General features: G+C 33.8%; 1 protein-coding gene across 2 annotated transcripts in view; it reads left to right on the forward strand.

Annotated features, from left to right (window-relative positions):
- The window catches only part of LOC120077474 (uncharacterized protein At5g08430-like), a 52048-nt gene extending 41249 nt beyond the window's left edge, over positions 1-10799 (forward strand). Inside the window, exons 6-8 of one of the 2 annotated variants that reach the window (XM_090314217.1) lie at positions 9614-9909; positions 10179-10392; positions 10482-10799. In XM_090314217.1, the coding sequence (XP_090170343.1) occupies positions 9614-9909; positions 10179-10392; position 10482 (511 nt within the window). In that variant the 3' untranslated portion in view covers positions 10483-10799. Of the gene's footprint in view, positions 1-9613; positions 9910-10178 lie in introns of both variants that reach the window. The other variant, XM_090314216.1, reaches the window with a different exon arrangement.
- The last annotated feature ends 3851 nt before the right edge of the window (positions 10800-14650 follow it).

The raw sequence follows: 14650 nt of genomic DNA on the forward strand, positions 1-14650 counted from the left end.
AAATAGTTTCAACTCGATACTATTGGCCACAAATGCGAAAGGATACGAATAATTTTGTTAGAAGATGTCCTATTTGCCAAAGAGCCAAAGGCACTAGCTCAAATGCTGACCTATATACACCTCTGCCTATACCTACAACAATTTAGGAAGACTTATCTATTGACTTTGTGCTCGGGTTACCTAAAACACAGAGGATTTGATGTCATCATGGTCGTAGTAGACCGTTTTAGTAAAATGGCCCACTTCTTTGCTTGTAAGAAGACGAATGATGTAGTATATATAGCCAACATCTTCTTTCGAGAGGTAGTCCGACTTCATGGAGTTCCCAAATCGATTGTTTCCAACAAAGATGTGAAATTCCTTAGCCATTTTTGGCATACCTTATGGAAGAAGTTCGACACTACTCTAAAATTTAGTACCACATCTCATCCTTAAATTGATGGCCAAACAGAGGTCACTAGTAGAACTTTGGGGAATTTAATCCGATACTTGAGTGGTTCTAGACCAAAATAGTGGGATATGTCCCTTGCACAAGCTGAATTCGCTTTCAACAATATGAAGAATAGATCAACAGAAAAATGCTCATTCGAGATAGTATATACTTCAATCCTTCGATTAACATTTGATCTTGCAAATCTTCCTACTTGTGTGGTGTTGGAATTTCTATATTTGTATATAAATATTTATTTTTCCTTTATTGTCCTTATTCGTTCCATATTTGTCAAAGGTCTTTCTTCTATATAAAAAGACCTAATTTGCACATATTGAATAAGAGAAAAAGGAGATTGACATTTTTATTCCTCCATTTTCTACATATCAAAGCAGGGAAACACTAAAAACCCTAATTTTTTCTTAAACCTAAATAATAACAATAATAATAATTTAATTAAAAAAAAAAAAAAAACTAGCTTTTGTCCTCGTGGGTGATTCAGTCGATTGGTCTCTCTTCAGCCGACAGTTGTTTGACCCACTGCCCGTCGTCGTCGTGGAGGATCTCCAGCATCGCTGGTGCTTGGTCCATTCACCCACCAACTCCACAGAACATGCCGTCGAGTGCAATCCTGTAGATTTGTAGGTTTCATCCGCACTTTCAGCCATTACTCAAGCGCCGTCGGGTTGAGTTCTATCCGAGCGTCGTCGTCGTTCGTTCATATTGTCCATTCCAGATCTGTCTTCCGCTGTTAGGTTGTGTTTCATTCAGGTTGCCACTTCGTTGGGTTGTCTTCATTCGCACCAATCTATTCCATTCCGTGCACCATCCTATTCCTCTTCCAACAATTGGTTCAACATTTGATTTGGTTCAGCATTTGGTCTGGCTTGGTCTACTGGTTTTATTTTAAATCTGGTTCACCTGTGATCTTATTCAAATTTTATTTTTTTTTGGTTGGTTCAAATTCTGGTTTGGTTCACTCCTGCTTTGGATTGCTTCTATTGGATTTGGTTTAAAAACTCTTTTTTATTTATTTTTTTTTTTGGGGGGGGGGGGGGATTTCTACTATTTGTTAAACCTTCTACTATGTTACAAGAGCAAATTCATTTAAATCCTATAACTGCCAACCAACAATTTTTTGTCTAATAATTCATGTGTTTCTTTGACTCACACAGGTTCCAAGACAGTCTCGTGTAGTAATTTGTCTCCGTGGATTATTGATTCCGGAGCTTCAAATCACATGACTAATTCTTCTTATTTTAAGGAATAAATTATATTGTGGCATCATAAACTAGGGCATCCCAGTTTTTCTTATCTCAAATATTTATTTCCAAATTTATTTAAGGGAATTGATTGTTCATCTCTTGATTGTGAAAGTTGCATTTCCACAAAGAATCATTGGTCCACATATTTTCCAAAACCTTACAGGGCTTTAAAACATTTTTAGTTAATTCATACCAGTGTTTGGGGTCCTAAAATTATGACTCATAGTGGAAAAAGATGGTTTGTTACTTTTATTGATGATCATACTCGTTTATCTTGGGTTTATTTAATGCCAAAAAAAAAAAAAAAAACCCTAAGGTGAAAGACATTTTTGAACATTTTTACAATATGATTGAAACTCAATTTCAAACCAAAATTTGCATTTTACACTCTGGTTGGTAATGGACTGAGTGAGCTTTTTGGCAAATTTTTTAAAAACAAAGATATCATTCATCAGTCTACATGTCGGGATACTCCCCAACAAAATGGGATTGCTGAAAGAAAAAATAGGCATTTATTTGAAGTAGCACGTGCTATAATATTTTATACAAGTTCCAAAATATCTATGGGGGGAAGCAATTTTCATAGCTACCTACCTAATAAATAGAATGCCTAGTAAGATCTTGAATTTTAAGACTCCCACCGACTGTTTTAAAAAAGAATTTCTGACATCCCACATATATTCTGAATTACCCCTCAAAGTTTTTGGGTGTACTACTTATGTTCACATACCTGATCAATTCTAGTCCAAACTTGATCATGGGGCTGTTAAATGCATTTTTGTGGGATTACTCTTTAAATAAAAAATGTTACAAATGTTTTGATCCTTTGACAAAAAAACTGTTTGAGTATGGATGTGTCTTTTTTAGAAAATCAATCCTATTTTCCCCAAAATTCTCTTCAGGAGGAGAAGCCAAATTTGGGAGAAAATTCTTGGGATGTTTGAATTCCTTTTTCTAATCCTAATTGTATAGATGTTACTAGATCTATGATGCCAAGTGTAAACATTTCTCAATCAGGGGGAGAAATACTACAAAATGATCACATTGATCAAGTGCCTAAGTTTTAAGTTTTATACTAGAAGAAAATTCAATCAAGGGAACCAAGGCTTTGAGAAGGAGATTGGCTACAGTAAAATTTGCAAATTAAAAAATCTCTCTATGGTCTTAAACAGTCTCCAAGAGCTTGATTTGAGTGTTTTCGAAAAGTTGTGTCCAATTATGGATTTCTTCAAAGTCAAGCAGATTATAAATTATTTTATAAACATTTAGAGAATAATAAAATCTCAATTTGCTGGTGATGATGAAGCAAGCTTAGCTGATCTCAAGAAAAAACTTGCTTGTAAATTTCAAACTAAGGACTTGGAAATGTTGAAATATTTCCTAGGAATGGAATTTGCAAGATTAAAAAAGGGGATCTTTGTTAGCCAAAGAGAGTATGTCCTTGGACTTATTTTCTAGGAATGGAATTTGCAAGATTAAAAAAGGAGATCTTTGTTAGCCAAAGAGAGTATGTCCTTGACTTACTTAAAGAAACAGGCTTGCTTGGTTGCAAGGTTGCAGAAACTCCTATTGAATCTATTATAAAGCTTTTAGCAACAAAAGCATAAGAAATAAAGGACAAGGAACCATATCAGAGACTTGTTGGTAGATTAATTTATCTATCTCATAAACGTCCCGATATTGCTCTTGCTATGAGCATGGTTAGTCAGTTTATGCATGCTCCTGGACCGACTCATTTTGAAGCTGCCTACAGAATTTTGAGATATTTGAATGGGTCTCATGGAAAAGGTATTCTATTCAAAAGGAACAATCACTCCCAAATAGAAGTCTACATTGATGTAGATTGGGTTGGAAGTACTATAGATAGAAGATCTACCTCTGGTTATTGTTTCTTCGTTGGAGGAAATTTGGTTACTTGGAGAAGTAAAAAAAAACAAAATGTGGTGGCTAGAAGTAGTGTTGAAGCAGGGTTTAAAGCCTTGGCTCATGGAATTTGTGAGGGCATATGGATCAAAAAGACGCATGAAGAGTTGAAGATTTCTTTGACTACGCCTATATAGATTTATTGTGACAATAAAGCTACAATTTCTATCGCCCATAATCCAGTTTTACACGATAGAACAAAACATATTGAGGTTGATAAGCATTTTATTAAAGAAAAAATTGAAGCAGGAGCAATATGTATTCCTTATCTTCCTACATCAGAGCAGATTGTTGATGTGTTAACTAAAGGCCTTCCAAAGAAACAATTTGACAGATTGATTAACAAGCTGGCTATGGAAGACATCTTCAAACCAGCTGAGGGCGAGTGTTGGAATTTATATATTTGTATATGTTGGAATTTCTATATTTGTATAAATGTTTCTTTGGAGGGCCTTTAGTTAGCACATCAGCAATTTGCTCTGATGTAGGAAGATAAGGAATACATATGGGTTCCTGCTTCAATTTTTTCTTGAATAAAATGCTTATCAACCTCAATGTGTTTTGTTCTATCGTGTAAAACTAGATTATGGGCAATAGGAATTGCAACTTTATTGTCAAAATAAATCCGTATAGGCATAGTCAAAGAAATCTTCAACTCTTCAAGTATCCTTTTGATCCATATGCTTTCACAAACTCCATGAGCCAAGGCTCTACTCAGCTTCAGCACTACTTCTTGCCACCACATTTTGTTTTTTACTTCTCCAAGTAACCAAATTTCCTCCAACGAAGGAACAATAACCAGAGGTGGATCTTTTATCTGTAGTACTTCCAGCCCAATCTGCATCAGTATAGACTTCTATTTGGAAGTGATTATTCCTTTAGAATAGAATACCTTTCCAGGAGATCCTTTCAAATATCTCAAAATTTTGTAGTCCGCTTTAAAATGAGTTGGTCCATGAGCATGCGTAAACTGACTAACCATGTTCACAGCAAATGCAATATCAGGATGTGTATGAGACAAATAAATTAATCTACCAACAAGTCTTTGATATTGTTCCTTGTCCTTTATTTCTTCTACTTTTGTTGATAGAAGCTTTATATTAGGTTCAATAGGAGTTTCTGCAACCAAGCAAGCTTGCTTCTTTAACAAAGTCAAGGACATACTTTCCTTGGTTAACAATGATCCCCTTTTTTTATCTTGCAAATTCCATTCCTAGGAAATATTTCAACGTTTCCAAGTCCTTAATTTGAAATTCACAAGCCAGTTTTTTCTTGAGATCAACTAAACCTGCTTCATCATCACTCGTGAGAATAGTATCATCTATATAAACAATCAAAATTGAGATTTTATTATTCTTTGAATGTTTACAGAATAATGTATGATCTGCTTGACTTTGAAGGAATGCATAACTGGACACAACTTTTCCAAAACGTTCAAACCAAGCTCTTGGGGACTGTTTAAGACCATAGAGAGATTTTTTTTTAATTTGCAAATTTTACTACAACCAATCCCCTTCTCAAAACCTAGTGGTAAGCTCATAAAGACCTCTTCCTCAAGATCACCATTTAGAAAAACATTTTTCACATCAAGTTGGTAAAGCGGCCAATCCAAATTAACTGCAAGAGACAAAAGAACTCTAATAGAGTTAATTTTTGCAACAGGGGCAAATATTTCTTGATAATCAATTCCATATGTCTGAGTGAATCCTTTAGCTACCAATCTGGCCTTGTATCTTTCAACACTACCATCAACATGACATTTTATGGTAAACACCCATTTACATGTCACTAGTTTCTTATTCTTAGGTAATTCTACTATTTCCAAAGTTCCATTTTGTTTTAGAGCATTCATCTCCTCTATAACTATTAATTTCCAATTTGGATCATCTAAAGCCTCGTGTATATTCTTTGGAATAAACAAGTCATCAATTCTGGGCGTGAAAGATGTATGATTATTTGACAATTTTTTATATGACATAAAGTTTGCAATAGGATGTTTGGTACAACTACGAATACCTTTTCTAAGGGCAATGGGAACAACGAGATCAGACACTACTGGAAAAGTACTTTGAGTAGTTGAAGGAGTAGGAACAGAAGAAGAATTACCAGTTTTAGTCGTCGGGATCTCAGTTTGGTCATGTGAAAGACCAACTATCTTGTCTTGGTTCCCTTGATTGAATTTTCTTCTAGTATAAAACTTAAACTCAGGCACTTGATCAATATGATCATTTTGTAGTATTTCTCCCCCTGATTGAGAAGTTTCTACACTTGGTATCATAGATCTAGTAACATCTGAGATTAGGACCGAAAACAGGAATACAAATATCCCATAAATTTTCTTCCAAATTTGGCTTCTCCCCCTGAAGAGAATCTTGGGGAAAATAGGGTTGATTTTCTAAAAAAGTCACATCCATACTCGCAAACAGTTTTTTTGTCAAAGGGTCGAAACATTTATAACATTTTTTATTTGAAGAGTAACCCACAAAAATGCATTTAACAGCCCTATAATCAAGTTTGGACTGGAATGGATCAGGTATGTGAACATACTTAGTACATCCATAAACTTTGAGGGTAATTCAGAATATATGCAGGATGTTAGAAATTTTTTTTAAGGCAGTCGATGGGAGTCTTAAAATTCAAGATCTTACTAGGCATTCTATTTATTAGGTAGATGCCCATAAGAATTGCTTCCCCCTATAGTTATTTTGGAACTTCCATAGAAAACATTATAGCACATGCTACTTCAAGTAAATGCCTATTTTTTCTTTCAGCAATCCCATTTTGTTGGAGAGTATCCCAACATGTAGACTGATGAATGATACCTTTGTTTTTCAAAAATTCACCAAAAAACTTATTAAAGTACTCAACTCCATTATCAGAGTGTAAAATGCAGATTTTGGTTTGAAATTAAGTTTCAATCATATTGTAAAAATGTTTAAAAATATCTTTCACCTTAGATTTTTTCTTCATTAAATAAACCCAAGATAAACGAGTATGATCAATAAAAGTAAGAAACCATCTTTTTCCACTATGATTCGTAATTTTAGAAGAACCCTGAGCATTGGTATGAATTAAGTAAAAAGGTTTTGAAGCCTCGTAAGGTTTTGGAAAATATGTGGACCGATGTTTTTAGCGAAAATGCAACTTTCATAATCAAGAGATGAACAATCAATTCCCTTAAATAAATCTGGAAATAAATATTTCAGATAAAGAAAACTGAGATGTCCTAGTCTATGATGCCACAGTATAATTTGTTCTTTAACAGAAAGAGAACTGATACTACTAAGACCTTGAGTTACTTTATTGCTAAAAGAACCTTTATCAAAGTAGTAGAGACCATCAAACATCCTAGCACTCCCAATCATCTTCCCCAAATCCCGATCCTAAAAAATACAATGAGATTCAAAGAATGTAACACAACAATTAGAATCTTTGGAAAGTTTAGAAACGGATAAAAGATTACAAGCTAATTTTGGAACATGTAAGACAGAATGGAGAGAAATATTTTCAGTCAATTTAATAGTTCCTTTATCTGCAACTGAAGAAAAACTACCATCGGCAATTCTAATTTTCTCATTGCAATATAATGGAGAGTACGAATTAAAAGAAGACGAAGAACTAGTCATGTGATCTAAAGCTCTAGAATCAATATTCCACGGAGATGAATTACTACACGAGAATGTCTTGGGACTTGTATGAGTCAAAGAAACACATGAGTTATTAGATGAAAAATTGGTGGTTGACAGTTGTAGGATTTGACGAATTTGCTCTTGTAACATGGTAGAAGATTTAGCAAATAGTAGAAATCCATCCAAAAAAGAAAGAGTTTTAACTCAAATCCAATAGAAGCAACCCAAGCCAGGAGTGAATCAAACCAGAAAAAACAGATTTTAAATAAACCAGTAGGCCAAGCCAGACAAATCAAATGTTGAACCGAAAATTGAACTTGAACCAGACTCGGTTGAAGCTGCTACCCGATTAAATCTGCTACCTAGTCGAGGATCGGCCACCCACAACAGTACGAGTAACCAAGCCCACGACAATACGGCAACCTTACGGCTTTTTGACTTCACGAGGCTTACGGCAACCCACTTATCGACCCGGTTGATGAAATGACTAAACGGCAACCTACGAGGCTTACGGCAATCGGCACCCACGATCGGCGACGATGCTTACGGCGATCGGCAATCAACAACGCGATTTGGCCGGATGCTTTCGGTTGATGAACGAGTTTCGTGGTCGAAGAACTCGTTTCGGCCGGGGATGCTTCGGACTTGAAGCTCCAAGATGTGGATGGAGGTTTTTCTGATGCACAACTCCAAACAAATTGGTATGTTTGAGATTTCAATGTTCTGTTTTTCTTTGCTAGGGTTTCGGACGTGAAACCTATGAAAAAGATTCAGAGAGATGGCTATGATACCATGCAGAAATTGAAGGAATGGAAATATTAATCTCCTTTTTTTTCTTATTCAATATGTGTAGGTTAGGTCTTCTTATATAGGAGAGAGACCTTTTACAATTATGGAAAGAATAAAAGACAATAAAGAAAAAAAATATTCATATACAAATATAGAAATTCCAACCTCCACAGCCAGAAGCAAGGAAGAATCTCCAGCTAGATCAAGTAAAGGGACAGAGATTCAGGAAGCTTCAAACAAAAAATAGGACCATTTGTCTAAAGAATGCCCCCAACGCAGAGCAAAAGCTTATATCGAAGAAGAAAATACACAACCCAGTTGAAGAAGAACAAAATTATGATGATGAAAAGGTTGATTTAGTGGCAGTTTAACGATAACTTGGAGGAATTGTTCAAATCTTGAACTCCCAACTTGACATCAACACCACTTTGAGATCTCTTAAAAAAGACCGAGTGATCTGACTTGTTCTTCTTCATTCTAAAGTTTTCAATCACCTAGCTGTTCAAACCAAGCTCGTAGAATTTGCTTTAATCCATACAAAAATTTATGAAGGTGACATACCTTTCCATTCTCCCCCTAAGCAACAAATCGTGGTGGTTGCTCCATATACACCTCTTCTTGAAGATCACCATGAATAAATGTGTTTTTAATTTCAAGCTGATGCAAAAGCCAGTGATTGATTAAAACTAACAAAACAACCAATCTCAAAAGGCCGTTTTGGCCATAGGAGAAAAAGTATCAGTGTAGTCAACTCTATATGTTTGTGCATAGTTTTTAGCAACAAGACAAGCTTTTGACTGACCACAAATCAGATAATATATAGCCAAAAAAAATCAAACCAATAGAAGACGAATCAAGTAAACTGATAAGGAGCCAACCAACCAAGAAGACAATGAGGTTTTTACAAGAAGAAAATGAAGCACAACAAGTTGAAGAGGAAAATGAAGCTCATGCTGAACATCAATGGGAGGCCACTTTAAATCAACCCAATCATGAGGCAATCTATGCCACAAGGACTAATGACAAACAGCTAAAGCCAAAAGACTTCAATAAGGATTAAATGCTTGCTTCCAAGCTAAGTTTCCAGCAGCCTATGGTAGAGAATTGCAAACTTTACGTTGCTTCTTGATGGCTATATTTTTGTTTCTATTTTGAGCCACTTGATTGACTTGAAACATGGTTGTCTGGATTTCTTAAGCATATCCATCTATTTTGAGAAAGAACCGCAAGGATTTTTGGCAACTGCTTCTCAAAGTTTTGGAACAGGCTAAAGATTTTTAAGAGAAGTGATTGGTGAATTTATGATCTTTGGGAGTTCAGTACAACAATTTATTATTTTTAGAACCTGTAATTTGGAATTTTTATCATTGACTTTGGAGATTTTTTTTTTTTCTTTCTTTCTTTGGTTCTTCTTTTGGTGCTGGCATATCATTATCATCATCCCATATTATGCATATCATTAGACTGGTATGCTGTAATAAATACCACACAGTAGCTTCTGATTTTTTTAACACTTGGAAGTGAGATTGCCTAAAAGGCTAAAATAGTACAAATGAGCCTTAACTGACTTCATGTACGCTCGATCAATATCTGGAGAAAAAGCAGCTCCTTCAGACTGCGGAAGAACAGTCGCGTATATTGCGTGAGATTCCACCAGTGATTGCAGATGAAACAGAATACAAAGGCATTTTTGCTGGTGCAAATCAAGGAGATAATATCATTAATGAAGGAGATGAAACAAAATTGCTGATGAAGGAGGTTTTAGACGATACAAATCAAGGAGAACCTGTATTTAGTTTAAACCCAAATGTTGATAGTTATGTTGCAGAAAACCCAATTACAGCTTTGACGTCCAACGTGAAAGAATATGCAGGTTTGTCTGTCTTTTGTTTAATCGAATTGTATTGTACATACTATTTGTAGTTTCTCTCAAGTCTTTATTATAGTTAAGTTACTATGTCTGTATCTCTCCCATTGTTTTAAAAAATGAATTTCATGACCAGAGTTTGTTTTACTAATTAACTCTGGGCTTTTGGGTTAAAGAAAATTTCATTAGAGATCCCAAGGCCAAATGGTTTTATTGGCAGAACACGATGTATATGGCATGTGAACTGATTACTTTCCTTTATGATATTGTTGCAGAATCTGGACAGAGTGTTCGCGATGAAGAACAGCCGCCACAACTAGTAGAATCTACGTATAATAGTTTTAAAGAGACAGAACCTTTAAATGTTATGGATAAAGGCTGTCGAGCGAATGAGCAGATTAAAGAATCTAGCGTGATAAATTTGAGCGATGATGATGAACCACCAAGGGCTGAAGAGCATGATTGGAATAACAAGCTAAGCTTGATTTGGTATTATTTAGATCCTCAGGGGGACGTTCAAGGCCCCTTTTGTCTTGCGTCATTGAAAAACTGGAAGGATGCTAACTATTTTCCTTCAGATTTCAAGGTCTGGAAGACGGGTCAGACTCAAGATCAAGCTGTTTTATTGAGCGACATTCTTTCCCCTTCTTTTCATAACTAATATTGTTAGATTTGCCGGACTATTTTCTCTGGCACACCTGTTCACCGCCGGCAATGCAGTCTACGACAATGGAGTTATGTTATCCTTGCTAAAAAGATAATTACTGTAATGTACTTTTCAGTGAAAAATAAATTTAGCGTAAAACCAACGATGAGAAAAACCAAGTAAAAACCAATTAAATGTTAAATTAGAAAACTAAAACCAAACTATAGTAAGAAATTATTCTCTTCCCAAATCTTGATGTCGAAGGAGATTAATTGCATCCCAGTTGCTTTCAAACGGCCAAACTCCCCTTCACCTGTTGGAGGCTAACTCATCAATGTAAACTTCACTGTTGGACGGTGAGCAACAGACGATGAGGAGAGCTGGATGGTGAGCGAGAGACGGCTGGTTTGTTGATGGCTGGCTTCTGAAAAGCTTAGCACACATGAAGAGGGTGTTTTTTTTTTTTAATTTTATTTTTTAGTTTTTAAAATATTTTAGAGAAATTGCAGTAGGTGACAAATTAAGAATAGAATATTAAAATCGTGTCACCTACATTTTGTAGAAAATTATAGAAACAGAGCAAAATCGGTGTGACATTGGTGCTAAATTTCCGGAAGCCGGTTGCGCCTCAAGGTAAATACAACACATTTTTCAGACGGGCACTCGTTGAACTAAATCTCATTTTTAATAGAGAGAAATATTATGTTAAACTCAAATCTCACCCTTAAAAACTAAAACAACCATTTTTTTTCTTTTTATAAAAATCCAACAAAAATATTTTTCTAAATTAAAAATAAAAAATGTTTTAGATCTTATTAAATACAAAAATGTTTCATATCTAGATTAAATAGGAGAATGTTTCATATCTAAATTAAATAAAGAAAACTATTTTCAAATTTAAATTAAATATGAATATACATTTAGAAATCTTTGGTTAATTTTATGACAAGTCATTTCGGTAAATGACTAATTGACTAGTTATTTCCAACAATCTCTCACGAATGAGTATCAATTAAAAAACAATAAATAATTTATCCGAGTAAATATAGAAGAATAAACTTAAACATCAATATCTTATGATTTGGATTGATGCACATAGGACAACAACTTTAGATCTCCACAACACGTTTTTACTCCTTCAACTTCCTTGATTCCACGATATAAAGTGTGCTATTTAAGGCCATGTACATAGAACCTCAGGTCAACGGGAAAGCTCTAGACTTCACAATCATGTTAATTTCTTCATCAAGTCTATCGCAATAGACCACTAAAAAATTGAGCTATGAAGACTTCACATCTAGTCTATATCAAGCATCAAGTCTGTCAAGGACAAACCACTCAAAATTGAGCTATGGAGATTTTACAACTATTCTTCAAGTTCATAACATGACCACTCAAGAAAAGGTTATGGAAGTTAAAGGTTTTAGTTTTATCCATCAAATCTGTACTAAGACCATGTAAATAAAGGGTTATGAACCATTATATGGTTTTGAGTTCTATACTTATTGAAAATTCTAGAATTACTTTTCTTGTTAGGCCTTTGGTTAGATGACCATCCACCGAATTTCTCTTACACCTTACAAACTTCAAGAAGATTTACAACTCCATGTGTAAGGTGTTTTGTAAGAGAATTTTTCTTCCATTAAGATAAATGCAAGAATGCACCGGCAAATAACCACGAAAAGGAGCCAACCCACATGCAAGGTTCCATAGCTATACATCTAAAACCACAATACCCTTTCGCTCATATTACAATTTATTTGGGCCATTATTTTCTTTTATTTATTCTACCCGAAATTTCTTTCCTAAATATAAATGAATTTTAAACATATACTTCAAATCAACAAAAATTCACAAAGAAACAATAATAATCACACTAACCAGAACATTTATCTCCCGACATAAATTATTTCACATTACACAAATCAATAGCAATAAACATCCATAGAAACTCACCTTTGGACGCCTATTCTGTATTTTTTTTCTCCTTCTGATTTAGTTTTCTTTTTATTGATTCCCATAATTATTTGTGTATAAAGGAAAAGACTTAAAAGCTTGCCAAATAAATTGACCCAACTTTCAAATAAATTTGCCAAACCCTTTTTAAGCTCATATGTAATAAACTGTACATAAAATTTAAACAATACCTTGTCAACACCTATACGTGTGGTGATTAGTGAGAGTATGGTTGCAAGCAAACCAGCAGGAGTGAATTTGATGTCTTCATGCTACTCCATCGAGAATGAGCAAGACCCAGTTTGTTAACCAACCATATAATTCACTTCCGCCGTAGAATGAGCCATACCGGCAGATCTTAGCAGATTTAAATCCCAAGACTCAAAACCCCAATAAAACTCTCCTCAGCCACTAAAATTTCAAAATTGAAACAGAGGAGAACAAGAAGAATGGGACACTCCATTTGCAATTTTGCTTTCAAATGGTAGAAAATTATAAAAACAGAGTAAAATCGGTGCGATCTCGGTGCTAAATCTCCAAAAGTCGATTGCTCGTCAAGGTTAATACAATACCTTTTTCAGACGTGCACTCAACACAACACCCTTCTTAGACGTATACTCGTTAAATTAAATCTCATTTTTAATAGAGAGAAATATAATGTCGAACTCAAATCTCATCTTTAAGACTAAAACAACTATTTTTTTCTTTTTATAAGAATCCAACAAAAACGTTTTTCTAAATTAAATATAGAATACATTTCAGATCTTAATTAAACACAAAAATGTTTAATATCTAAATTAAATAGGAAAATGTTTTATATTTAAATTAGATACAAAAAACTATTTTTAGATTTAAATTAAATATGAAAATACATATAGAAATCTTTGGCTAACTTTATGACAAGTCATGCCCGCAAATGACTAATTGACTAGTCATTTCGAACATGTTTTACATTTTGCAAATATGACATTTTTCTCTTTCTCTCCTTTCTGTTATAAAGGTATGACATTTTGCAGATGTAAAGATATGGTAAATATTCTGTTAACTTAAGTCAATGACCATTTAGAAGGATTTAGCAAACATGAGGGATTATAGTGTCTATTCTGAAATTCCAAAAATCAAATAGACATGAATCTTGAACCTCATGATTAAAAGTGCACATTTTGCCCTTATTTTAAACTTAGTTTTAAAATTTTATGGGTTGATTTGGTTTATGGGTCACCTAAAATAACCAAAACCAACCCGAACTTATTATTGACTTTAAAATATAATTTATTTTTTTTTTTGCTTATGTACAATTAGATATACATATATTTATTTTAGTTTTTTTTAATTTTATCAGTTTTTTGGATAATTTATTCTTCAACAACTCTTAAAAATAGTTTTTTTTTTTTTGCACTTTGAAAAAAGATTATACATAATATAAATTGAAATTGACTTGTTAATCTTAACTCATATATGAAAATAGTTAAATCGAATTTTTACATATTATTTAACTTCTTTTTATAAAAAAAATTAGATAAATGGTCCCAGTAATTCGAACAAATCTAATTCAAATATTTCATAGTTTGGTTCATTTTTTAATGAGAGTGAGGGTTATTTTAGGTTAAAAAAACTTACAATCCAAATAATTGAGTTGAATCTAAAAAAATATTTCAATCTAACTCAACTCAATCCAACCCACAAACATCCATATTCTATCTTCAAGGTTCAACCGCCTTCTAAGAAATTATTTTTATTTTGTTGTTGGATAGTTTTTGCTTGACCATTATTCCGCGGGTAAAAAATAGTTGTGTTTTTTTTCCTCACAAGTCACAGGACCCACCCCGTTACGGGGGTGGGAATCCTCCGTTGAGGCGCAGAACAGGGAGATGGAACGGGAGAATTTTTTCGTAAGTCCTCGCCCCGGTGGTCTTTTTTTAATTTATTATAATAATTATGGTTATGTTATTATTATTTATAAATATTATATTTTAATTTTAAATTTTATTATCTAGTGGCTTAGATTTTATCAATGGTTTAAATTTCGATTATGAATCTGAATAATTTAATAGATAATTATTTTTTTCTATAAAAAATTTGAGTAATATCTCTCTAAATTTAAATTGTCCATATGATCCAGTCATATATAAAAAGAAAAATGAA

The sequence above is a fragment of the Benincasa hispida genome, chromosome 5 (assembly GCF_027475165.1).
Source record: "Benincasa hispida cultivar pf3 chromosome 5, pf3_genome.v1.1, whole genome shotgun sequence".
NCBI lineage: Eukaryota > Viridiplantae > Streptophyta > Magnoliopsida > Cucurbitales > Cucurbitaceae > Benincasa > Benincasa hispida.